Source organism: Corvus moneduloides, chromosome 21 (assembly GCF_009650955.1).
Source record: "Corvus moneduloides isolate bCorMon1 chromosome 21, bCorMon1.pri, whole genome shotgun sequence".
In the NCBI taxonomy this organism is placed as follows: Eukaryota; Metazoa; Chordata; class Aves; order Passeriformes; family Corvidae; genus Corvus; species Corvus moneduloides.
In genome coordinates, this window is record NC_045496.1 from 4,427,317 (window position 1) to 4,451,946 (window position 24,630).

The window sequence follows — 24,630 nt, forward strand, 5'->3', positions numbered from 1 at the left end:
GACTTTGGCTCAGTTTAAACAATATTCCTTCAACCCCTTCTGCTGGTACAGCGGGGTGGTCACCTTGAGTAGAAGAGAGTGGTGATGTCTGGTGTAGCTGGCAGAGCCTCAGGATGGACTGTGGAGTTGTGATCTTCCAATTTCCCCTTCAGGAAGTCCACAGGAGACTGAGGGAAGCCAGGTTTCCCTGTGCTGGCAGGAAGACCCTCAGCTGGGCTGTTGTCAGACACACAGTATGGTTATCTGCAAGTCTAAAGATATTGTGCATTTTAATTATTGTGCAAGTGACCAAAGCTAAGGAAAGGCATTTAACAGAAGTTAAAATAATTAAATTTAATGAGTTAGGGAAAGAATAAATTAGCAGCACTAGTACTGGGTGGTGTTATTACTGTTCCACTGCTTACCCACTAATGGGCTTCCCTCATCTCTGCTTTGACTGCCTGTCTCCCCTTTGTCTGGTTGTGCACCTGTGCTGGTTGGATTTACATAAGCTGCACCGTGTAGACATTTTGTTGAAGAATATTAATTTCTTTATTTGTCTGTAAAGTGCTTTGTTTGCTGTAGTAAAGCCCACCCTCAGAGCTGCAAATCGAGGCATGGTGCTGGGCAGTTCGGGGAGTGTTTCTGTACCTGATTGCAGCCCTTTATTCTGCCATTTGGGCTTAAAGTATCTTCCCATTTCTTATCTAAGCACCGGAGCACCCCCTGTCACAGAGGCAGCAGGTCGTTCTTCATACTGACATCCTGCCACCTGAGCCCCTGACACCAAAGATTTAGTCTAGGGCTTTAGAAATATTAATTTTAGCAGGAGAGGAGTGTCTCCAGGGTTCTGGTGGCTGTTTAAGGGGGCACGGCAGTGCTGGGGGAAGGTACTAATTGTGTCCTTATCTTGGAGTTTTAATGATGACTTTCCCCTGCTACAGATTATTTGTCCTATACAAAGATAATGCTTCTGTCAAAAAGGAATTAGGATTTTCTGTCAGATATTGGTCATGTGAGTTCTTGGGTCTTCAGACTTTAATGAAGTCCATTAAAGGAACACACAATTGTGAACACACCCCACAGAGTGACACTAAGGCCATTTGCCCATTCTGGACAACCTCTGTACCAACCACCTGCCTTGAGCTCAGGGTTACTTGAAAATGCTGCTGTTTGTTACTGCACCTGATTTTATTTTGTCATTTAGATGCAGAACACAATGTAATAATTCTAGTTTGGTTTTTGTAATTCTGTTATGTGTTTGTGTTGTAGCTGCATATACAATGAAATAAATGCCAGTTCATTTAGTTATCTTTCAGTAAATATGTGTGTTCAAACCCTTCAGAGTACCTGGAGGTATAAACATTTCAAGCATAAAATACAGTTATTCTTCTAAAGAAGTAAATAAAGTAGCTTGTAACCCCAGATTGTGATTACTCTGCCTCTTTATCCATTTCAAACACTACATCCCTTTAAAATTCAGCCTGGTGGCTGTGTAGTGTCCCTTTGTGTTGACATTATCCAAAAAGCAAGAATATGTCACTTCTGTAACTATTAAATGGATTCCAGGAGTTTTAAAAAAAGAAACGTGAGTGAGACAGTGGCTTTTGCAGAGACTTTGAACAGTGCAGGTCATTTTATTGGCAGCAAGGATGCAGATGCTGAAGTTTTGACCAATTCCTTGAAGAAAGTGCCATCAGATTTGCTATCTCTGCATGGTAAAAAGCCAAAGACTTGCAAGCACTATTGGAGTGAGGGAACATTCATCAGCAGTCATTCATCAGCAGAACTTCAATGTTTTCGAAAGAAAAGTATGGGGAGAACACACTTTAAGGCTGAAATCTGACACTAATTAAAACAGCACTCTCAGCAAAAACAGGAATTCAGAGACAATGGAACAAAATCCGTAGCAAAGACAAGGTGTTAAAAGAAACAGGGATGTGTATCAATGCATTTCTGTTTGTTGTGTCATTATATAGGTAAATAAAAATGTCTCAACTTGTTTTTGAACTTCCCAGGTCAGGGAGAGAGGGAGGAGAGAGACCTAAGAGAGAAGGCCTGTGCAGGGCCATGTGCAGGGCTGATGTTCCCAGCCTGCTCTGTATCCTGGTTCATTGACCAGGATGAGGCCGTGGCATCTCACTGCAGTGGAAGTCCCAGCCCAGGCATGAGAGAGGACAGTAAGAGAAGTATGAGCTCATTATTGTCACAGTTTAGTCAGATCAGGATGTTTAGAAAAAGGTGTAACAACTTTTGCACAGGGATTTAAAAAAGGTGGGATGGGAGCAGCCTTTGTTCCTGTTGTGGATAGGTGTTTCTTGCTTAAATATTCTTGTAAACTGGAAGGTGTTTGGGGGGGGCATAAATGCTTTTAAAAAAAATAGAATAAAGTGTCCTCGTTAAATAGTAAAATAGAGCAACGACAATGTCTAATTTTGCTATTAATTGAAAAGCCTGCAACCTAGCTCCACAAGAGGAAAACCAGTGAGTAAAGAAATTGAAGACTCTTCTTTTGTCTTATTGATGCTGTTTTGGTCAAGTCAAGAATTCAGCTGTCCTAAAATGATCAAATATTGTTTGGAGAAAAAGAGAATTTCCAAACAGGCCTCATTATCTGAAAAAAGCTTAAAGATATCAATTAAGGTGGTATAATTTCTCTCTTGCCTACTTTAGTTTGCGGAGATGAAACCGTGGGAGTGTCCTGCTTGCTTGCTCCTTGCTCTTTTCAAAAGAGCAAGTAGAGTTTTATCATAATAGACAAATCCCTTGTTACCTGCAAGGGAGAAGTAGTTTAATGATGAGGGGCAGAGCACTGTGCATCCTAAAGGAGGCAAATGTGCATCACCAGGATTAGAGTGAACTCAGAAAATGCCACGGTGAGTGAGTATCTGTCAGCCACCTCTCTGAAAAGGCATTCCTTGGAGGAATGGAAATAAACTTTACATTACCAAGATCTGAGAAAACGTTTTTCTGTTTATGTATATGGTCAGTAAATATTTACATAAGAATGGAAAAAATAACAGGGTAATGTGATTACAAAGAAAATCATTATTCTGATTTCACTTTTTAAAGTGTTGGTGCTTAGAAAGCTTTAATTAATGGCAAAATGTAATGTGCAGCTGAGCTGATGTGATCAGTTGCTAATGCTCCAAGTGATTGGTTTTTTTCTTTTTCTCTTATTCTTTTTTTTCCCTGATTCTTACCTTCTTTCAACCAGTTTTTGCAACTTTGGATGGCCTTGTCAGTAAGTGCAGTGTACTCACTTGTTTGGGCAGCAGTCAGCACATGCAAAATCTCCAGTCCATGAATTATGTAAACTAAAGACCTCTAGACCCAGCTTGATTCTAATGATGAAGCTTTAGCTTTCAAAGTTTTAAATGCACACTATGCCCATATCTGTGGTTTCGTAACATTCACTGAGAGTAACCCTACAGGCTGAGATGGAAACCTGTCACAATATGGTCAGTGCTTTTCACTTGAACAAAGGGACCTTTTCTGCAGGGTTCTTGCTGTAGCAGAAGTTTTCTGTCTGCTCCAAATCTTAAAGATATCTGCACAAGACAGGATTTTTTTGGGGATGGGTAGGTTCTTTTTGGTTATTTTTGTTGTTTTAGGAGGTACATTACCTTATTTCTGATAAGAAGAGTCACTGGGATAGAATAAGGAAAAGATATTATGTGATTGACTTCTTTAAAAATATTAATGCTTTCAGAGTTAAATCAATTCTGTAATTCTTTAATACACCTTTTTTTTTTTTGTTTAAATAGTTCATGTGAAAGCCTAACATACCTAGATGAAGAAATTGTTCTCTTTACAATTACAGCTGTGAGGAAAGTGACTCCCAAGTGCTTTCTCTGTTGATGCCCTTCACTTAGTGAGGAAGATTAAGAGCTGTTAATACATGAATATAGTTTTCATGTACTCAGGAACACTGAAAATGGGAACCATTAGTGATAGTGTTTTGTTCTAGAAAATACAGCCATGTGGCCATTAACACAGAAAAATAATTAATCTTAAAAAATAATTTTAAAGTAATGCAAGTTCTGTTTTCATTTGCCTTCATGTAAAGCTTTTGTGTATATTGCAGTGTTACTTTCAGTACCTTTCCTACATTCCTGAGGAGTCACTTTTGATTTTAAAATGTAGAATTCACACTTCTACTTGGAACTGCAGTTTTAAGAAAAATATCAGCTATCATGAGACTCATCATAAACCTGTACAAGTTGGCACTGGGGTATATCCTGGCTGCTAAATGTTGTAAATTGATTTTTGTTGTTGCTGGTTTTGATTTCTTGGGTTTCTGAAATAGATTTTCTGTTTCATCTGCATGTATTAGGGAAAAAGGATTGATCCTATTGATATTACGCAGAAAAATATTTAATTAGGAAAAGCTTAGTCTCACACAAGCCAGGTGGAATTCCCCAAAGCTGAAAATGTGGATGCTTGCTGTAGTGATGGGGAATTCCTTTGCAGCTGATAGGGGAATGATTTGCAGGACTACCTAGTGCTGCACCAGTGCTCATTTCAGTGAGTATTCACCATTCTGCTGCTTTAACTGGACACAGGTGTCAGAAGCAGAGGGAAGGTTATTGGGAATGTTACTGGGAATGCACTCAGCAGAGTAGGTTTGACCATCAGCACCTTGGCAGCTTTTGGCCATGTTGGGTCGTGGGGTGTCAGACCCCTCTGAGGTGCTGGAACACAGCAGCTCCGCTGGTCCAGCCAAAGGCTCTGTCACCCCCTGTCTCATCTCCAGCTGTAGCACGTGCCCACAACGTTCTCTCCAATGTTATTCCAGCCACCAGCATTCCCTGGCTTCAGGACTCCTGGAGCTCATTGTGGTTTCTGTGTATTCATTAACGCAAAAAAGGGTTTGTGTCCCATGAGCTCATCTCAGCCTCCCTGCATGAGCCTTTTAGCACCCACAACATCCTCTGACAGTGCATTTCAGTACTTTCCCCTAAAGTGGAGAGAATGTGTTTGGAAATGGTGTTCTCTTGTTGTTAAGCAAAAATTTGGGGGGATTGGTGTAGTTTTAGCTGAGATTTTCTCTCATGGTCGATGCTGGCAGACAAAGGTGTTTATTCTGTAAGAGGAAAAGGGAACTGAATGGCACCTCTATTATCCATCAGACCATAAATCTCCTGGCCATAGTTTTGATACTTGTGGTCCTGCTTTGGCACTATTTTCAGGTCTTGCTTCTGCTCCTCAGAAAAATGATTAAGAAACAATTTCCTGATCCCTTCAGTGAACACCCCGTCCCCAAAAAAGAGAGCACTCTGTGTGGTACAGTATGTGATGCTTTAATAAGGTATAGATCAAGCTGGACAGAAGCTGCCTGTCAGTTTTATTAACTTTGACCTTTTATCCCATTATAAAGATGGTTTGGTAAATATTTAATGGCCGTTACAGGTTTTGACAGTTGGACCTGCATTCATAAGAGCAAAGGTAGATTATGAAGAAATACTTATAATTAATAAAAATAACTTAATCACTGGGACTCAGCCTTGAAGGACAAAATTGTGGTTTAGAATCTATTTATTTTTAATTCCTTTTGTAGTTTTTTGGTTGGTGTTTTTATGCCTGACCACTAAATGTCACTATCTGGGAGGTTATAAAATGTTTTTAAGAGGTTGCCTTTAAAATCCATCTCTGATTAGCACCGGTGATTACCTCCATCTCTGAGCAAGTGTCCAAATAATGTTGTTTACCTGAAATACCTGCGCAGAGAGCATCAGTGAATGGTGTCACCAGCACAAAATGTAAGAGTAAGAGGTAAGATGCAAGAAAGAAAAGGAAAAGCATATTCCTGGAGTTGAAGGGCTCTTCTGGCAGAGCTATCTTTGCCTTTAATTCCCTGCATATTGCACTCCCTGCACATTCAGGTAGTGAAGATTGAAAACTAAGCCCCTGACACTGAAACATGGCCTTTCAAACATGGACCCTCCATCGCTCTCATTGATTTTTTTTCATTTCAGAAAACTGTCAGAGAAAAACAAATTTGAGCAAAATCCATTGGTTGGGGCAGTAAAATCCCCCCCTTCCCTGGTGGAGCTCAGCTCTCTTCCCATTAGGAACACAATGTGTCTTCATGTCGTGCCACGGCTGAGCTCACGTGGCAAAGCAGCCAAGGGAACCAGAAGCCTGTTAGAAATCCTTATGGATGTGCTGAGCAGTGACATCTGAGTCAAACTGGCTCAGGGGATTGCTGCCCTCCTGTTCACAGGTGTTTTTGAGTACATCACTTCCAAGCTTTGCTTCCCTCCTTTTCGCTCAGTCCCTGGAGAGCAGCTTAGTCTAAGACCACTTTGTTTTCTGAACATTTTTAAATCATAGTTTCCTGACCATAACCCATTTTTTATGTGCAGACCTTGGGGTTAGAGGTGTTAACGTGTGAAACAGTTCAGCTTTTTCAGAACAAATCTTTAGACAATTTAACGAACACAGAGATTCGGGTGCTGGAATGATGCAGGAAATTATATTTGTCTGACACTGAGGCTTCCTCCCCTTTCCAGTTCAGAAATGGGGAACTCAGTATGTAATTGAAGGTGTTCAGAGGAGAATTTATAACTTGTTGCACTTGGAGGTGGTTGCAGGACAGGCAGAGCCCTCTAGCTGTTCTTAAATCTGGGAGCTGTGGGAGTGCACTCAAAATCCTGCCGATTCATGTTGTGTCCTTCAGAAATTTTTCTTTTATTGGCAAGGAAAAGAAAAGTTTAGAGGAGAAAGCTGCTGAATGTGAATTGTTCTGCAGTGCTATGGAGATGTGCGAGCAGGTATTTTAAAAGCAAGATTTTTCCTTACAGTGGTAGAACCTCCTTTGCAAATGTTTTGTGTTTTTATGTTTAAGAATAAAAAGATGAGTGTTATTTCTAAAAAGCTGGTTTATGTTTTGAAAGGGTTGCATCTGTCTTCCTCTTATCTTCTTCCTAAAGTGAGAATGCTTAGTCCCTAGAGAGGAGCAGCAGTCTCAATGTTTAAAAGCAAGCCCAAGTTTCAATTGAGTTAGACTTGAGAAGAAGTCCTTGATTCATCATCTTACTTGCCCTGATGCACAACTTGCTCCTCGTACCCATTTCACAGCAGACTTTTTCCATGTGCTTTTGTCCCTATTGTCTTCTACCAAGCAATATATCTGAAATACCACACATTAACGTCCTGACTGGCTGTAATTTGAATCAGGTGCCACAGGTAGCAGAGGTCTGACACAGACAGAGTACTGCAGTGGGGTGTATTTTAATATATATATATATATATATATATGTTTTTTCTTATCCAGTTGCAGTACCATGCTGGGCTGGCATCTGGCCTTTTGAATCAGCAGTCTCTGAAACGTTCGGCCAACCAGATGGGAGTCTCTGCAAAGCGCAGACCGAAAGCCCAGCCAACAACTCTTGTCCTGCCTCCTCAGTAAGTAATTGGATATTTGGAAGAGTTTCCGTGCTGGGGGGTGGCATATTTCTTCTTAACTTACTGGTTTTTTGGTTTAATGTTCAATCATCATAATAGGCAACCTCATGCTTGCAGTTTTGTTCCATACACATTCTCTTTGTAGCAGGTCATTAAAAAACTTTTTGCAACACGAGCTTGTCATTGAGGAATGATGCTCACCTGATTAGTATGACTTGGAGCTTCAAGTAGGACTTTTCTGAAGGTCCTGAAAGACTGAAGCCAGAAAGTCTTTGGTGTGAGTACTTTCTCGGCAAACGTCTGTTCCGAGTCCATCTGTTCACCATATGTTAATTTTGCATTGGATCTAAACCTCTTTTACAGGTGACAAGCAATTATGAGGACACTTAGAAACTGTTTGAGGACAGAGAGTATCAACACTTTAAGCAGGCTGTATGTAGTGATGCCAGAAACACAGAGATGTACACAACGAAGCTTAAAAATTAATCAACCACCTGAAATATTTAGTTACATGTAAGAAAATGATTATTATGTAGAAAATGAAGTGCTAAGCAATTGTTCATTGTGCTGAGCATCCTTGTAGTTTGTGGAAACTGCCTGCTTTTCTCCACAAAACAAGAGTCACTGATGTATAAACACTGTGCTACCAAAAACCTCATAGTTGCAATAATAAAAGTCCATGTTGTCACCAGATTTCACAGGTGTATGTTTAATGTGTTTCTTCCTTAAAGGAAGTGTGAAAAAAATCAGAGTCAATAGAGCTTTCCCCTTGTATATTAACTTTAAAGTGCTGGTAATTCAAGAATCCATAAAATGCTTGATTGTTTTACCAATATATCCGACAAAGGAGAGCAGTTTGAAGGGGCTCCAGCAGTAGTTCAAAACCAGATGTTGTTTCTCTGATATGTGTGATGGAACAGGGGTATCTTGTGGCAAACTGGCTGATTAGTTTTCCTCCTTTGTTGGGGTATCTGGAGCTTCAAATGGACTTCTCCAGGCAGTCTGTAAACTGGAGTACTGTGATATCAGTTGACACAGTTTTTTTCAGAGGTCTTAAAATATTTTGGTGGGTTTTGTTTTATTTCTGAATCATGGCATCTCTAGTTAATAGCAATATATATAAAGAGCTAACTTCTATTTTTGCATAGAAAAATCTGTTCTTAAACAGTTGCAGCTGTATAAATCTTAATGTGAGATACATAATACACACATTTAAAAGTATTATATTTCTTGTTATCTGTAGATGATTTTCCTTCAGTGGTGGATTTATCTAGGATCTGCAGATAGACTGAAATTTTAGTGTGGTAGCTAAACTTCAGCCAGTAGTTGAATTATGTTTCAGTATCTTATTACCACTTCCAGCATTATTCACAGGGAAAATGTGTTTCTGCTGAGCTGGCCCTTTATCTGTCACTGGGTTCCTCCTCTCTGGCTTCTCTTTGACCTTTCCATATTTGTTCTTGTTTGCTATCTCGGTATGTCTTAAGAGAATAATAGTGATATTAAGGCAAATCAAATACCGGTTGGGCTCAATATCTTGTTTCCAACACAGGGCAGAAGCAGATTGTGAAAAGACTTATGAAAATAGGCTTATGAAAAGTATTTAAAAAAAAAAAAAAAGGTGTGACAAATGGATTTTAATATCTTGATTTTGCTGTAGTTTCATGCAAATAGTGATGAATCATGCAGTGGTATTTTTTTCCCTTCATTCTTTATAAAATGCAAAAAAGAAAACATCCAGGTGCAAAACTACAGATCTCCTTGAAAGGGCATCCTGCATACTAATATTCCCATGGCAATTCAAGGATTTTTTTTTTTTTTTTTTTTAGCTTTATTAATTCGTCAAGAAAGGGGTAACTATTTCTTGGTCTGTTTTTGCTTTGATGTATGCTATTAAAATTAAGTTCAGTGAAAAGTCATTGGGCTGAGTAACAATGAGTCAAGTGTTTCTTAAATGTTGTTCAGAGCAACTGTATTATCTAGAGCTTTTCTTAAACAGAAGTAGTTGAAACCAGCTGTATGCCAAAATGTCATTTCGGGAAAGCAGGTTGGAGCAAATATCAACACTGCAGTAATTCCTGTCTGCCAGCAAAGGAATGCAGGAAACAGTTGCTCAGGAGGTATCAGAGGTGATGATTTGGGCAAAGAATCTCCTAAAACCAATTTATTCTTATGCAGATTTTGCACATGGCTAGTTTGCTAGTAAACATGTCTACATTTGAGTTAAAGGTAGTATTAGAGGGCAGGTTACTAATCTGTTTATTTATGGTCCTTTTCCTTGAAGAAACTGCATGAGTAACTTCTGCTATTGCGCTTTACGTTCTCGGTGGCAGTGGTGTGAGCTGAGCAATTTTCTTGCTCATCCAGGTCTTTGATCTTTGCTGCTGGGGCGAGACTTGGGTTGTATTCCACAAACTAAACATACCCAAATGGTGTTTCTCCTCATAAAGGGGGTGATACAGCAGAAAAATCGAGTTCAATGTCAATTCACTGTTCACTTGAGCCTTCAGTCTTTCTCTCTGCTCTGCTTTTCTTCTTTCCTCTCCAATATGCCTTTTTTTAAAAGAATCCAGTCAAACAAAGCAAACCCAAGCCTGTCTCCGAGGCTCAGCCATCTCTTCCTGCTTTACGCTCGCAGAAGGAGCTGGAGAAAAGGTTTTGCTGATGGCAAAAGTGATTCTTGGTGGGCTCTCACCCCTTTTCCTCCCCAGCCTTAGGCTGCCTTCTGATGTGCTCTGGTTTGGAGGTGAGAAGCTTTAGTTTTTCACTAGTAAATATATGAAACAGCAGCAGCAATTTTGAATCCAAAAGGTGGTGTTGCAAATGGAAGTTGTCTGCCCTATGCAACCACTATAAGGAAGATCTACATTTTCTCACTATTTGTTATTTGTTATTTCTAAGGGTGCTGAGGAGTTTTGAAGAGAGGCCTTTTGGTGTTCGGTTTTGCTTTTCAGTATTGGTTTTCCCTGGCTCTGAAAGTGCAGAAAGGAAGGCTGGATTGATGTGTGTCTCATTCCCAGCCAAATGATCTGTGTGAGAAAATGACTAACTGCTGGCTGCTTTCTCTGCCTGCTTTGTCCCTCCTTCTGTCTTCTATTAACAAGACATCTCCCTGTACGTGCTAATGGATGCGTTCCCTCACATGCCTCTCATCTGGCTGCTGGTTCCTTCCTTCTGTTAAGGAATCTCAAGGCAGTGTTTGCTGAAGTGCTGAGAGCTGTCAGCTCCTTCTGAGTGCCTGGGGAAGCGTCTGCCTGCAGCCCTGCTGGAAACCAGGGTGGCTGCTCCTGCTTGGGAATCAATAAATAAAGACAATAAGAAATGACGGCGTAGCTTTTCTTTTCCTCTTGAAATGTAGTAATTGGTGCAGTTAATTAATCCTGTATTATTTTGCTTGGCACCACATCTCAAAAGCAAATTTGCAGTTAAGAAGTTGTCTCCGAGACCCTGAGGAAGCAGAATTCTCTCAGGGGATGCTGAAAGCAGGGAGCCCACAGAGGTAATTCCTGCTGCTGGATCACCGTGCTGGGATCCCAGGGAATCTGGTGTGTCACTGTCCAGCTGGAAAACAACAGCAGTGAGCCACTGTGAGCTGGAGAAGGAAGAAAAGAGGAAGCCCAGGATGTTGTCTGTATTGTTGCAGCAGAGTTCAGTGGCACACACAAGAGGGTCAGTTAGTTTTAATGGGAATTTTTAGGGGTCTCGGTTGCAAACTCCATGACTTTGATAGCTCTGTTGCGTGGGGCTTTCTCAGTGCTCCCAGATTAATCATCTGTCGTCTTTGTCTGGAAGAAAATTGCCAGAACAAGAACTTGATCACCACAGAAGGTACTGAGACTCTTGCCCTTTATTGTGCCTTTTAGGGTCATTTGTTGTCACTTTGTGGTTTTGGAGAAATAAGCACACTATAAACAATAAACAAGTGGAAGTCTGGCTCTTGTTTGACAACTTCAGGCTCAATGAACAGAGAAGTTTGAGTAAAAGAGAGTCCAGTTTTTTTATTTTAAGGCTCTTCAGCTTGTCTTGTAAATCTCTTGTGGTCTGATGTATACCCTAACATGACAGTGAAAATATTGTAATAGATTGAGTAAAAATCTCTGTAAATTTGTACTCTGTGGCTAGGAGCACACCAGCAAAATTACTTTTCTTTTTTTTTTTTTTTTTTAATAAAGGAAAAGACACTGCTGCCTATGATACTGTTCGAGACAAATGAGCAAAAAAATCTGTGGAGATAACTTTTCTTTTAGGAGGTAACTTGAGGATATAGAGACTCTGAATGGCCAGTTTGTTTCTGCTGCTTGTTCTGGGTGAGATGGAGGAGGTCTCTAATCTGCTGTCTACACCTCAGAATTCATCTGGACGATTCTTCTAGAGAAGAAGGATATATTCAAAAGATACATACTTCCTGCATCCTTTGGAGCTGCATTAGCTAAAGATGCTCCATAGTGAGTGGTCTCCTTAGAGAGTTAATTTCCTGGCTCAGCAGGTATTTGTTCATCTGGATTTGGATCAGAACTGTACAGATATCCCAAACTCTTGTGTTTGTTGGAGCTTGATTCAATACCAGCATAGTCAAAGTGTTGTTCTGTCATAGCATTAATGTCTTACCTGTTTAATGGTTCTGTCATATAATTAGTTCTGTCAGATTCTATTGGCTTTGGTCAAGAGCTTTCTTCAGGATACTGAAATTGACTCTTAAGGAAGGATTTAGTATTAAATTAAGAAGTTGCTGGTTTTATGCTGGTTTTAACATTTATATAGATATATAAAACTATACACCTAGTCATCAGATGTGCCAAAAGAAATTATTTGGAACTTAACTTGTATAATTATCATTTTTGCATTAAAGAAAAATCCTGATGAACCCTTTGCCAAGAGTTTTTTGGAGGAAAGTGTTTTTTCAGCATTTTGTTTTATAAACAGCATCTAATTTCTTCCTATGTTCAGGGATTTTCAGTATGTAAGAAAGAGGCAGGTTATTCTTAAGGTAATGGCAAAGCATGCTTAAGCCAATAAAGGTTCGTAAGTTTTGTATTTTTTAAGAGAACATGTTTAAATTATGCTGTGTTAGTCCCTTCCAACCCAAACCATTGTGATTCCATGAGGAATCTGATTCAGTTCAGTGTGACACCAGGTGTAGGGGTGGGGTTATTTAACATGCCAAATGTTGTTATTGCAATAATTCAGTATCAGGAGCTGGACTCCAATCTTTGGGCCTCCTCCTGAAGTATTCAAGTGTAGAAGAGCAAAGTGTGTGGCTGCATTTTCTGTTTTGAGAAAAATAATTGGAAGTTCTTTGTGCAGTTCTGAAATTCTTCTTTGCCTGTACTGGTAGAGCTGCATTAAGTATCAATATTCATTAAATACCACGGAGATGATAATGTAATAAAGCAATAATCCTCAGGCCCACATCTATACTTCTCTCCAGAAGAGCTGAGGTTGAGAATGTAATTAAAGATTAAAACTCTGTTTGCATTCTGGAACATGGAGATATCTTTTTGTACATGATGGGGAATTGTATTAATAAGGAAGAGATCAGTTTTCAATATCTTTCAATACTGGGAGCTCATTTCATATCCCTGTTCATGTTTAAGTTTCTCACGGAATTCCTTTAGCTTGATTTCAGCAAGACAGTGCAACAGGAACTGTAAAAGAACATGTTGCTGAAACATGTGACCCTTTTGCTCCACAAATTAATCCCCTTTTATATGAAAGAAAAAAAGATTAAAAATTAGTTCTTTATGCTGTAGGACAATAATATTTACAAGAATAAGTTTAATTACTTTGCAGTTATGTATCATGTCGATCAAACATTAATTTTAGTATTTGGTGTCTTGTGTACAGTTTGGATCACATCAATGTGCTGTTTTCTTTTTATCTGTAGTTAATGGTTGAACTCCTGTTGCAGAGCTCTTTTGTGAAGCTGTTGTAGTGGGAGTTGCAGTGTGTTGCCATTTATCCCTGACTCCCATACTGATTGCAGTTTGTTGGGGGGTTGTGTGGCCAGGACAGTGGAATCCCAACGGTGGGAAAGCATCTCCTTTGACTGAACCCATCTGTGTAACAAATTATATGGGACAATTCCAGGGTGATAACACATCATTAACGTGTCTTGAACTGAGTTTTCCAAAGGAGCAGCCCTTGGGTGGGTGTTGGATTGTCCTTTCTGGATTTCAGATGTAAAACCAGTGAGTGACAGTCCTTGTCATCTGGATGAGAGATGAGTCTAAGCTTTTAAAGACAGATTTTTTTTTTTCCCAGTTGCCCATGTCAGCAGCAGGGACAAATGTTCCAGAGCTCTGTGACTGGCTGTTGCTTTATCCTGCTGCTTTGGGTGTGTTTTGTTTAAATATGGTGGGGGGGAGCAGTCTGCTATTAAATGTAATGGCAATCTGTCTCAGTTATGTGGTATTTACTGTTTAGTACTCAGTATAGTGTAACTGGAAAGAAAAAACTCCACAGTACAGTTTTGATTTCATGAAGGGCTTTATTAGGCAACTCCTGAGAGATCAAATCCAGTAACATACCTGGGATATAACAGTGGTCATCTCACTATTTGTAGCCAAAGATACCTTATCAAACTCTTCTCCAAAAAAGGCAGAAGGGAATAATCCAGTTGAAATTTTATTTCAGTGTAACAGGTAAATTTTAAAATAGGTGCTCTTAAATTGTTTGATGTCTCTGCTTTGTTTTCGGTGCTGTTCACTTGGGTTATGTATCGTGTTAACTTTGGGACTTCACAGGTACTTTGTAACCTCTTTAGATACCAAAAAACACGAGCTTTGCTGCTCTATGCATCTTTAGAAACACAGTTCTTTTAAACATTTTAATCTTGATTTAATCTCCTAATGTGTTGATATATCTGGCAGCAGGGGCTTCTACAGTAATCTTCTTTGTTTTGTTATGCCAAATCAATGCTTTTTTTTTTTTGGCTGTAGTTATATGCTGAATTTAATTTCATTCCATTAAGTACTATGCAGCTGCATATTTTCTTACAAAGTAGTTAAAAAAACCAGCAGGCATTGATCAACACAGATTGTCCAAAGGAAATACTTTGACTAAAACGAAATGTTCCTTATGATATTCAGTAACAGGAGAATAATTTCTAGCCATACAATACAAAAGGATCTTGGATGTTGCTTTATCCGTAGTAAATGACTGAAATATGCATTAAAGAAGCAAAGAATGGTTTGGGTTGGAAGGGACCTTAAAGCTCATCCCATTCCACCCCCTGCCATGGCAGGGACACCTTCCACTATCCCAGGTTTCTCCAAGTCCCATCCAGCCTGGCCTTGGACACTGCCAGGGATGGGGCAGCCACAGCTTCTCTGGGCAGGAAACATTGGTTAGTAGGTAAAACTTCACAGTGTATTTTAACATGGAGGAAAAATCTATTTTATTTATTCACTTTTCAACAACTCTTCTAACCAAGTACTGTGGGATGAGAGTGCATGCAATTAAGATTTCACAATTTCTTTACTGTGTGTAGAGCTCTTGTTACGAGAGTGTTGTGAGCCACTGTGGACCAATGTGATGAGCTCTGTGCACGTGCCTGTCATGGAGACATGAGGCAGAAAGCACCTGGGGCTGGTGGCTGTTGACATTTTGTTGTCATATTCCACAAATAATCCCCAAAATAGGATTGTTGTGAGTGTGATGTGGAGCCCTGTGTGACCGAGCACAGCGATTTGAAATCATTGCCATCTACTTCGGGGAAGATTGACTGGAACACTGTATTTGAGAAGTGGAAAAGATGAATCTTTTTGGAGACTCTGGGCCGTGTAGCAGTGTTGATCTGCTGTTTCCAGAACATGCACAGATCCAGAGCAGCAGACCCTTAGTGAGTTGAGAGTTACTGGGGAGCGCAGCTCTGTTGTGAAAGAGCAAATTTCTGACTCTTTGATGTATGTTTGCCTTAAAGGTAATGTTTGTGTGAGAACTGTGCCATTAAAAGGTGGCAATTAATTAAAAGTTGTTCCACAGTCCCAACCATTAGAAGATGCCCTTGCAGCATTTAGAGCAGAACATTAATATTGCACTGTAGGGAATCCCTGTACTTTCAGTAACAAAGAAAGTTAAGGATGAAGATTTTAATGTGTAATTAAAGACTGCAAATACTAGTTTAACTGCTTGTTTCTGTGTAAAAAAAAAAAGTTAAAAAGAACACAAACTACATGTGGTTGAACTAATTAAGACAGTGAGGAACAAGCTAGATAAGAGAGAAAATTTGTATGAATCTAATAATGATATCAAAGCTTTTGCTAAAGCTGTGATTTTATAATAGGATTGTTTTAAACCCACCTCCCCCCCCAATTCCCTTTTTTTTTTAGCTTTGCTATTTGGGGGATGGGGATTTGAGGCTGCTTGACTGCAGCAGACAATCAATCTGAAAAGAATAAATTAAAACTGCCTCTTGCCAAATTCAAAAATGTATTACAGCAAATGTTTCCATCTGCATTGGTTGTATATTCCCTTGTCAGAGATGAGGAGCAGGAAGAGCAGAGCTGGAATAAGGTGGAGCGAGAAGGTCTTTATATTTTGGTGGCTCAGCCAGACCAGCTTTACTGTATAATCATATTGTGTAATGTGATATAAGCTCTTTGTGGATGTATTAATTAATGACTTCATTTTTGTACCTCTACAAAGTAACCTTTGTCTGTCTGAGAGGAGAACTAAGCAGCAACAGTGGGAGGGGGGATAAAAGTGCTTTCAAATGGGAACCCTGTACCCTTGAGGAGAAGGAAGGTCTAGGTGTGTGTCACAGGAAAAACACTTCAAAAATGCAAATCTTACCTAAAAATAAAGGCAATTAAAGCCCCGTGTAGTTTCAGCAGTAACTCTACAAAGGGTGAAGTTTTCCCAAGTGATGAACTGCACCATGGGGGTGTCCTGGGAGCTCAGGGGGCTGTTCCCATCCCTGGGGACCGTGGTGGTGCCGGGCTCTGGCTGTGCTCATGGCAGGACTGCAGGGTGTGAGAGGATGCCTAAATGTCCCTTCTAACTACAGAGGATACACAGGAGAACTGCTTTGCTCTGCTTTCTTTACCTGCTGTTAAAAATAACTGTTATTACTTTTTAATTTCACTTTAGGGCATTCTCTGGGTATTTGTGTGTTTACAGGAAACCCTATGGATGGGTTAAATGAAAAAAGCTTGGGGTAGCAAATTCCAGCTGATGCCTTCATAGTTTTCTCCTCTAAATATAATCTTCACTTTAAATGATTTGAAGTATTTTGGTACAGTTATTTTCTAGGCCCATTTTCCCAACACACAGTGGGAAAAAATAAATAAAATGGAACCATTAGAAGTTTCGCTGGGTGAAGTGACTCAATTTTCATCCCTTTATAGATGCTGCTCTACTGTTATTTCCATTCTTGATGGGTTAATTTTGGAAGGCACTTGGTCTTTGCTGTGTAGGTTTTACCTACACAGGAGTAACACCATCCTTTCCATTTCAGTGATGTTACTCAGCAGCGTGTGCGTTATTGTGAAAATAAGTGTATCAATAGCGTGATGAACGCTGCTAATTGACATAGATACATTTACCTCATTGTCTGTGTATTGACCCAATTCTTGCCTTTCCATGGGTAACATAGGGAGTGAAAACTGGACAGGGAAGATGTTGTTAACACTGGCAGACTTGGCTTTGGCTTTTTTCTGTGGCTACACACCGTGTCTTTATTGTCTGTGAGTCATGGCCAGGGGAATCCTATAGTAAGCCCTCTAATTTTAGCAACCAAAGGCACCTTAATGCAGCAGTTTTTGCATTGAAATTAAATTTATGCTTTTGTGTTGCTCAAGATTGTTCTTTGAAACTCAGTTTTGGGAAAGTAAGTAAGAGTTTGGCACAGAGTTTGTGGTAAAGTAGTGAATCACTTATTTAACGTTTACTGAGCTTGCCTGGAATGGAATGAAATGAAATGAAGATTGTATTCTGTGTAGGATCATTACGCTCCATTGTTGCATGTAATGCTTTGATTCCAATCCCTGATTGTGGAACAGTGTTCAGCCTTTTCATTCTGTGCCATGTATGTTTGAAAGCAATTAAAAAAGATGCAGAGCCTCCTAAGCAAGTTATTGCAGAGCAAATTACTGTTTTGTTGAGTTGTTCTGTGCCTCAGTTTCCCCATGGGAATGGTGGGAATTTTATCATCTGGAAGCTGTGCAGGAATGCTGGGAGTGACTCGAGCAATATTGGTACAAAGCTGGGATAAGAGGAGGCATTAACCACACCACAAGGCAGATGCCTTCATCCAGGGAAAGAGTCTGGACTTCTCCTTTTTAATTTTGGTTATTCAAGACCAAGTAATTTTTTTAAAAATCCAGAGTCCAGGAGTGACACGTTGTGAGGAATGAATGACCAGATAATTCCTATTTGCAAGGCCTAATAGGAAGCTCTGAGTATCCACTGTCAGCATTTGTTGTGGTAAGTGAGTGGTGATGTATTATCCTGTATCCTTTGTGTTCTTGCCTTTAGGTGCTCATTTCAGTGATGGAAGACAAAGTGCCAACACATGAAATAATTACACACAAGCCTGGCTGGAGCCTGTCAGTGTGTGTCAAGCTGCCTAAACTTCTGTGGCCTCTGAATTGTTGAGCTCCTTTGCTGATTGTTGTATTCAGTGTTTGGTATTAAAATCAAATGTGCTCTAGGAGTGGCAAAAAATACCCTACGGTTTTGATGCGTTTCAAGTTAGAATGTAGTTTCTGTGTCCAAAATAGCCCTGCAAAGCTGAGCTGCCCTGAAGCCAAAACCCAGGCTTTTCTACTTCCCTGTTTTACATGCAGAACCTTCTTTCATTTTGGCTTTTGCATTTTGACAGTTGCTCAGCAGAGATGATGCTTTTGCTCATGACAGATTTCGTGTGTGCCATGTAGACAGGTCTTGAAAAGAGCTGAAAGCCCTCTGCTTGTGAACCCTTGAGAAGGACGGTTTGAGGGCGGTGGCTGATGGAAGGAGAAAACAGATATTTTTGAAGAAACTACTTTAAGTAATAATGTAGATTATAGTAGCTTGCTTCAAAATCCCACAGTGAGAAGCTGATGCGTTAATTGAAAGGAGTGCTACAAGGAGGAGTGCTTGGCATTTGAAGTAACAGTTGCATGATTTTTGTAAAATCTGAAATTTGGCTTAAAAACAGTTTCTGTGTTGATGCTTCCATGATCTTTTCTAGTTTGAAAGTTGCTCCTCATTTAGACAAAAGGTTCCTTCTTCAACAACATGATTTTACAGCATAGTAGATGATAAACAAATTTAATGCTTTCTAATCTTAGGTATTCCTAAGGAAGTGAAATGGATTTCTTGACGTGACAGAGCAATGGTGTCTCTTGTATCCCTCTTGTAAAATGAGCCTGTGGACAGAAAATGCCAGGTAGAACTATTTTAACATGTGATTATGCTTTTTAAATGAAAATTTATTTTCAGAGCAAAGATAGCAACTTTAACACCACAGACAGAAAATCAATTATAATTTTTGCTAGTACAACTAAAATATTATCTGCTGCTACTAATTTCTTTTTGTTGTTCCACAATTGCTGTCTTCCCTCAGTTTTTTATGAAGTCATCGATAGGGATAAAGATTCTGATATTGAAGCCTGAGTAGTGTAATACCCTTCTTTCTGTTCTGCTCTGTACTTCTGCATTTCTCAGCAGTGCCGTGATTGAATCATCTGTTTCTATGCTGGTATGTATTAAAGCCAGGTAATTTTTGGTGTCTTAGGCATCACTCTCCACCAAAAAGCTCTTAAGGCAAGTGAACAGTTTGCGTTTGCACTAATTGCCTTGTTGATGTGTCAGTAAATAAGTACTGGGTCTTAAAGGTGTGCATTTTGCAAATCTCTCAAATTCGTTCTGCTGAAATTCTCAACATATCGTAAAATGCTGGTGGGAAGAAGGTACACAGAGAACCTGGTTATTGGATGGTCTGTAGATTTCAAGTTGTTTCAAATATCTCTTTATCTCGTAGCCTGCTCTGGTTTGTTTCGGAGAGTTTCAAGGATGAAGTTGTTTTCTCTCACATTAAGGTCTCTCCATAGTTGACTTCTATTGTTTTCAGATCCTAAATAACTAGTTCATTCCCATCTCCTGAGTGTGAAGGAGAGGATGTACTGAGAAGAGTTCAGCTCTGAGTGAGCAGAGCATCTCCAGGTGTCAGGTAGCACTGAGCACTGTAATACCGGGTAGTGTTTGTACACACATGTGCTTTAGGGGTTTTTAAAGCCCTTGAAAAGAATAAAATGAGCCATTTGTTTTGTTTGCCCATGTTTTGGTTTTTTTGCTGTTGCTGACTTCTCACCACTTGACTCAGCTGATGGGGTGGGGTGCAGGACACCAGTTCAAGCAGGGAGGTTCTCAGTGGTGGATGTAATTTAATTTGTTTTGTTCTCAGTTAAGCTTTCTCTTCCAGCTTTCCCATCGTCCTTTTCAGAGTTGTTGTGCAATGTTTGTCTCATTGTGTCTTTTGCCAAATAGTTACACAATACAGTCAATGGCATATATTTTGTCTCCTTTTTAAAAATGCCTCTGAAGTGCTCTTAAGAACGGGTGCCATTAGATGAATGCCAGTGTAGTTTATGTTTTGAATCTACAGGAAACTTGATGATTGCAATTAGGCAAAAAAAGTGAAAATAATTAAATGGTGAAAGAAGAATCAAACACAGAAGTGCACATCAGTGCACTGAGGAGTGAATGCAAAGTGAGCATGGGTGGGGAGCTCCCTTAAAACATCTGCAAATTCACCAGTGTTTGAAAGTGTAACTGCAGGAAGATCTTTTGAGCCAATAGCTACCATTTGGTAATATTTTATCTGTTTCTGTAGGGCATCGGTTTCAACTGGTTGATTCACAGTAGCTATGTGGGAGCTAATTAATCATATAATTTGCTGTCATGTTACTGGGTGAACCCGTATCCTGGTAGCAGCATGAATTTGAGATAATGGTTTCCTAATGATTGATACAGCCCTAATGGCCCTGGCGCTCGTGGTTGACTTCAACGTTCCTCTGGTGGCTTTTAGAAAAATCTTTGATATGAGGTTACCCTTAATGAACGTTCTGTCTGCTAATACAGGTAGTTTGCAGTTGTGTGGACTAATACAGCTGAGCCCCTTTCTCTTCTTTATCCAGTATATTTTTAATTAAAACAGCATATTAACAATAATACATTGGTATGTAGTGTACATGTATTCAATATCAAACTGTTCTACAGCTTTTACTCTGTGATGAAGCAAATTTGGGTTGTTTTGTTGGGTTTTTCTAATTTTTAATTGGGTATGGGTTTTCAGAGATTTTCCTAGGAAATTACAGAGCTCTGTATTAGGTGGAGTACTTCAGCAGGTTTGCCTAGTGAGTTTTTCATCAGAAAATTACTGAACTCTTCCAGAAGAAAACTTTAAGCTTGGACAGTGTAACTGTAATGTAAAACAGCTATCTCAAGAAAAGGAAAAACAGAAACAGGATGTTTAAAACAAAAGGAAGAGTAACCTTGCCTTAAAATACACTGTCGTTTATCTCCAAATTTAAGATTTTGTGTGTGTGCAGGGAATGTCTTTAGCCAGTGTAAAAATCTAATTAAATCTTCTCATGGCAGTGATTCAGGGCTGACCCTCTCTTTACTGGAGCACCTTATTAGAATAATAAACCACTCCCTGCTGAGAGCCACTGGCATTGACAGACAGGCCAGACACTGGGGCTGCTGATAAGAAAGGGTTCATCAGGCTCCTGTTGTCTGCAGGGTCTGCAAGAAATGTTTTATTGGCCCTTCCCTGGCAGCACTTTCGAGATGTCGTTTGGCAGAGTACAGATGCTGGCTTTTCACCAAGTACAGTCCCAGGGACAGGTGGATTATTTTGTACCACTCAGTCACATTACAGTGGACAGTCTTCATTTTTTCTTTGTTTGTTTTTAATAAAGGACTGTGAATGCATAGACTGTCCTTATTTTTTTTTCCTAATCTCTGCCTATTTACTGTTAGAAATTATCTGACAATTTAGAATTTTTCTACTTTGAATAACCGATTTGACATTCCTTAAAGGAATTTGCTCTCCACGAGTTTTGAGCTCGATACTCATGAAGTGGATAGGGAAACGTATTTAGGAACTAAGCTAGGCACTGTTAATTATCATATTTGTACTTACCTTGGGAGATCTTCAGTCCTTGGATTTCACTTGGGCACTTCTCTCTCTTAGTTTACCTACATAAACAGAATCATGTTATTTTTTAGTAGGCTGAGCTTTTCTCCCTGATTGCCCCAGACATGGTAGTTTTGCAGGGCTTATTCTAAATTAGACATGTTTGGCATTAATGCTAGCTTAGGTTTTACTTTTTAGGGAAGCTCTGCAGGTGATGTCAAGCGTTGCAGGTATAGGACTACACTTCTGAATTTCTGTATTTCTTACTGTGGTACTTGGCTTTAGTCCAGCTCTCAGCCCCATGAAGGACTTTAAACTCCAGCTCAGAAGCTCCAACATTTCAAAAGCCACAGTGAACTTAAAACCTCTCTGGTCTCTGCTGGGGCTGCACATGATCCTTGTGTGAGTGGAAATAACAAATGAGAGGGAATCTGATTACAAGAGTGGGAAAATGGCCAGAAAGGTGCAGTGAATTTCTGCTGTCGCTTTGCTGCCATGTCTGGACTGTGTTCACTGAGCCCAGGAGTTACAGCCATGATGAGCCCTTTCCTTTAGCCAACTTTCTTGTTCAAGGAAAGAGTTTTTCTCAGAGAATTTCCTCAAGGGAATTCGCCCTCCTCCCCCACGTTGACTTTCAGCGGAAGCCACGCAATTAATTTCCATAAGCCCTATAAAAAATCTCAACCTAAGGAACAGCTTGTCATGCTGCAGGAAGAAGTGATGAAAGCGTATTTTTTATAAAATAATGTTTTTGAAGGGCTTGTCTCTCCTAAATGTTTGTACTGGGAGAGTCTTAAGTTTATAAATGCCTAATTGTACTTGTTATCTTCAGTTTTCCTACTGAAGTGTGAAGATGACCTTGAAGGAGTCTTTTGATAAACCTCTGAGTTGTAAGATAGATTTTTATCTCTGTAGTATCACAGGCAGATCGAAGTACTTGGTCAGAGCATAATTCTGAAGAGCTAAAAACCAGGACTCATTATGAAATTCCCTCAAGAAAACTTAAAGTAAGTGTTCACAAAATTTGAAATGGGTAAACATTTGTGTAATAAATTGCAGTGGGCTGTACAACGTTTATATCTCATATTTTCTGCTTTCTTCTTCACCTTTGCTTCCCTCTTAATTACAGAAGAACAAATTGATCTTAAGGATCCTTAGAGGCTGATATCAAGTATCCTAAGTACCCTTAGAACTAGCGATATTAAGACTTGCCTGTTCATACCACAATTTATAATTTTAACAAAGTGCTAGATCTTGAAGTGGATGATTTTTTTTTGAGTGGCCGTTTGAAGTCTATTGATGAAGCCTAAAATTTGAGTCTTTACTGGCTAGTTCTGTGTATTTTGGTCCTGTGTATGAAACGGTCTGCTCTGCTCTCCTGTTTTGATATATTAGCTATTCTCTATATATTAGATCCTTAATCCTCCCTTCCTCCCAGCCTCTGGAATTTGTGGTGCCTTCACTAAGTTCTGGGAGTTGATGTGCCTAGGAGAAGTGATCACTAAGATCTCTTCCTGCCAGCAGTGTCTGTCATGGTCAAGCCCAGTCTACTAAAGGTCTAACTGGGCACAACATCCTGTGTTTCCTGTTCATCAGTTGCTGCACCCAAAGATAAAATCTCTCTGCTTCTCGTAAGTATAGAATAAATAATAGGTATCATGCATCATCTGTTGCTGTTCATAAAAGGAGGTAAGTACTGTAATTTCTGCTCTGTTGAGGGAGAAATAAAGCACACAGAAAGAGAGTGAGAAGGCTTTGCTGTTGCAGTAAATCTTCAGTAGCAGAGTTGAAAATAGCATGTTATAAAATACTGAATTCTAGCTTGAGAAGGCTGAGCTCAAGTTCAGTGACAGTGTGGAGTAATGCACAGTGTCAGGATCCCATCAGGTGGTCAGTCCACACAGCGGGGCCTTTCCCAGATGGCAGACAGCCCCACTCAATTCCCTTGGGAATCTGGCTGGGCAGGTGGGCTAGAAACCATCCCAGCCCATCACATTGCCTCAAAGCAGGACTGAACTTGATGCCTTACTTTGAGGCCCTTGACAAAGCACCGTCTGGTGTTTACTGAGATCAGCATCAGCTTAACCCCCTGTCCCTCACTGCAGAACTCTGGGAGTGCAGGAGAGAGAGGTTCACCGCAAAGCACTGACCCAGCAACCCCAGATGAACCCCAAGAGGGTAGAGGGGCATTATCCAGCTTTGGAACACCATGGGGAACAGCTCTGTGTGTATGCAAAGGCTGTTTTTCCTTTTTAAAGGACTCTGGCTGGGTCTCTTGGCTTGAGTTTCTCCTGAGGAATTCTGAGACAGCTCTCCTGTATGGAAACGTGTGTGCATGTGCAAATTTAGGCTGATGTGTGGGGCACAAATTGCTTGACAAGTTAGGAATAATTCAGGAGCAATCTTTGTAGATAAACACTGATGTAATAATTCTGATTCTTACCCAGGCCCCTGGAAATTACTTCTGTTAGCATTTATTGTTGGGTTGTGGTGCAACATTGTGTTTCATGAAGAAGTGGAAATATAAACAACACGTATGTGCTGTGGAGTTTTGGTTCTGAAATTACTGTACCACTGATGCTGCATGGTTAAGGGAGGGCTGGTTTTCCTCTCAAGGTGTGTATAAAGGAGTTAATGCTTTCTATAAAGCACAGACCAGTGCAGGCTCAGGCAGGATCCTGGTGATGACTGTAAAGTAGATGCATGCTTGCTTTGTTAACCAGTTTTCACACATTCTGATATCCGTATTCCTCTCATGATTACTGCTGTGAATTAAAGGCATTTTGAAGAGCATTCCACATAAGTACAAGGAAAGCTATTTCAGTGCTATAATAAAATAGCCCTGGGAATTGGACTGCAAGGTCTCTATTTGTAACTCCAAGTTTTCCTCATGAAAGCTACGTTTTTTAAGGTGGTGCACTGGAATTCAGTGTTGTGAACAGATGTCTTTTTGCTCTGTCTTAAAAAGCAAAGTATGTACCGACAACGTGTGTTTTCAGAGTGTGTTACAGAGGTGTGTGTTCATATTTAATGTAAATGTACAGATGTCCAGAGACCGTTTGATTCAGCGGCAGGTTTGCATTCCAAAAACCTTCAGCAGCAGAATCTGTGTTCAT

At 39.9% G+C, this 24,630-nt stretch overlaps 1 protein-coding gene and 1 long non-coding RNA gene across 2 annotated transcripts in view; both read left to right on the top strand.

Annotated features, from left to right (window-relative positions):
• MED27 (mediator complex subunit 27) overlaps positions 1-24,630 on the top strand; it is an 84,294-nt gene that overhangs the window by 25,635 nt on the left and 34,029 nt on the right. The window contains exon 3 of the mRNA XM_032130896.1: positions 7,259-7,389. Coding sequence (XP_031986787.1) covers positions 7,259-7,389 — 131 coding nt within the window. The remainder of the gene's footprint in view (positions 1-7,258; positions 7,390-24,630) is intronic.
• LOC116454368 lies at positions 7,407-8,082 on the top strand. Its single transcript, XR_004244077.1, has 2 exons — positions 7,407-7,666; positions 7,753-8,082. It is a non-coding gene; the product is annotated as an uncharacterized LOC116454368 (long non-coding RNA).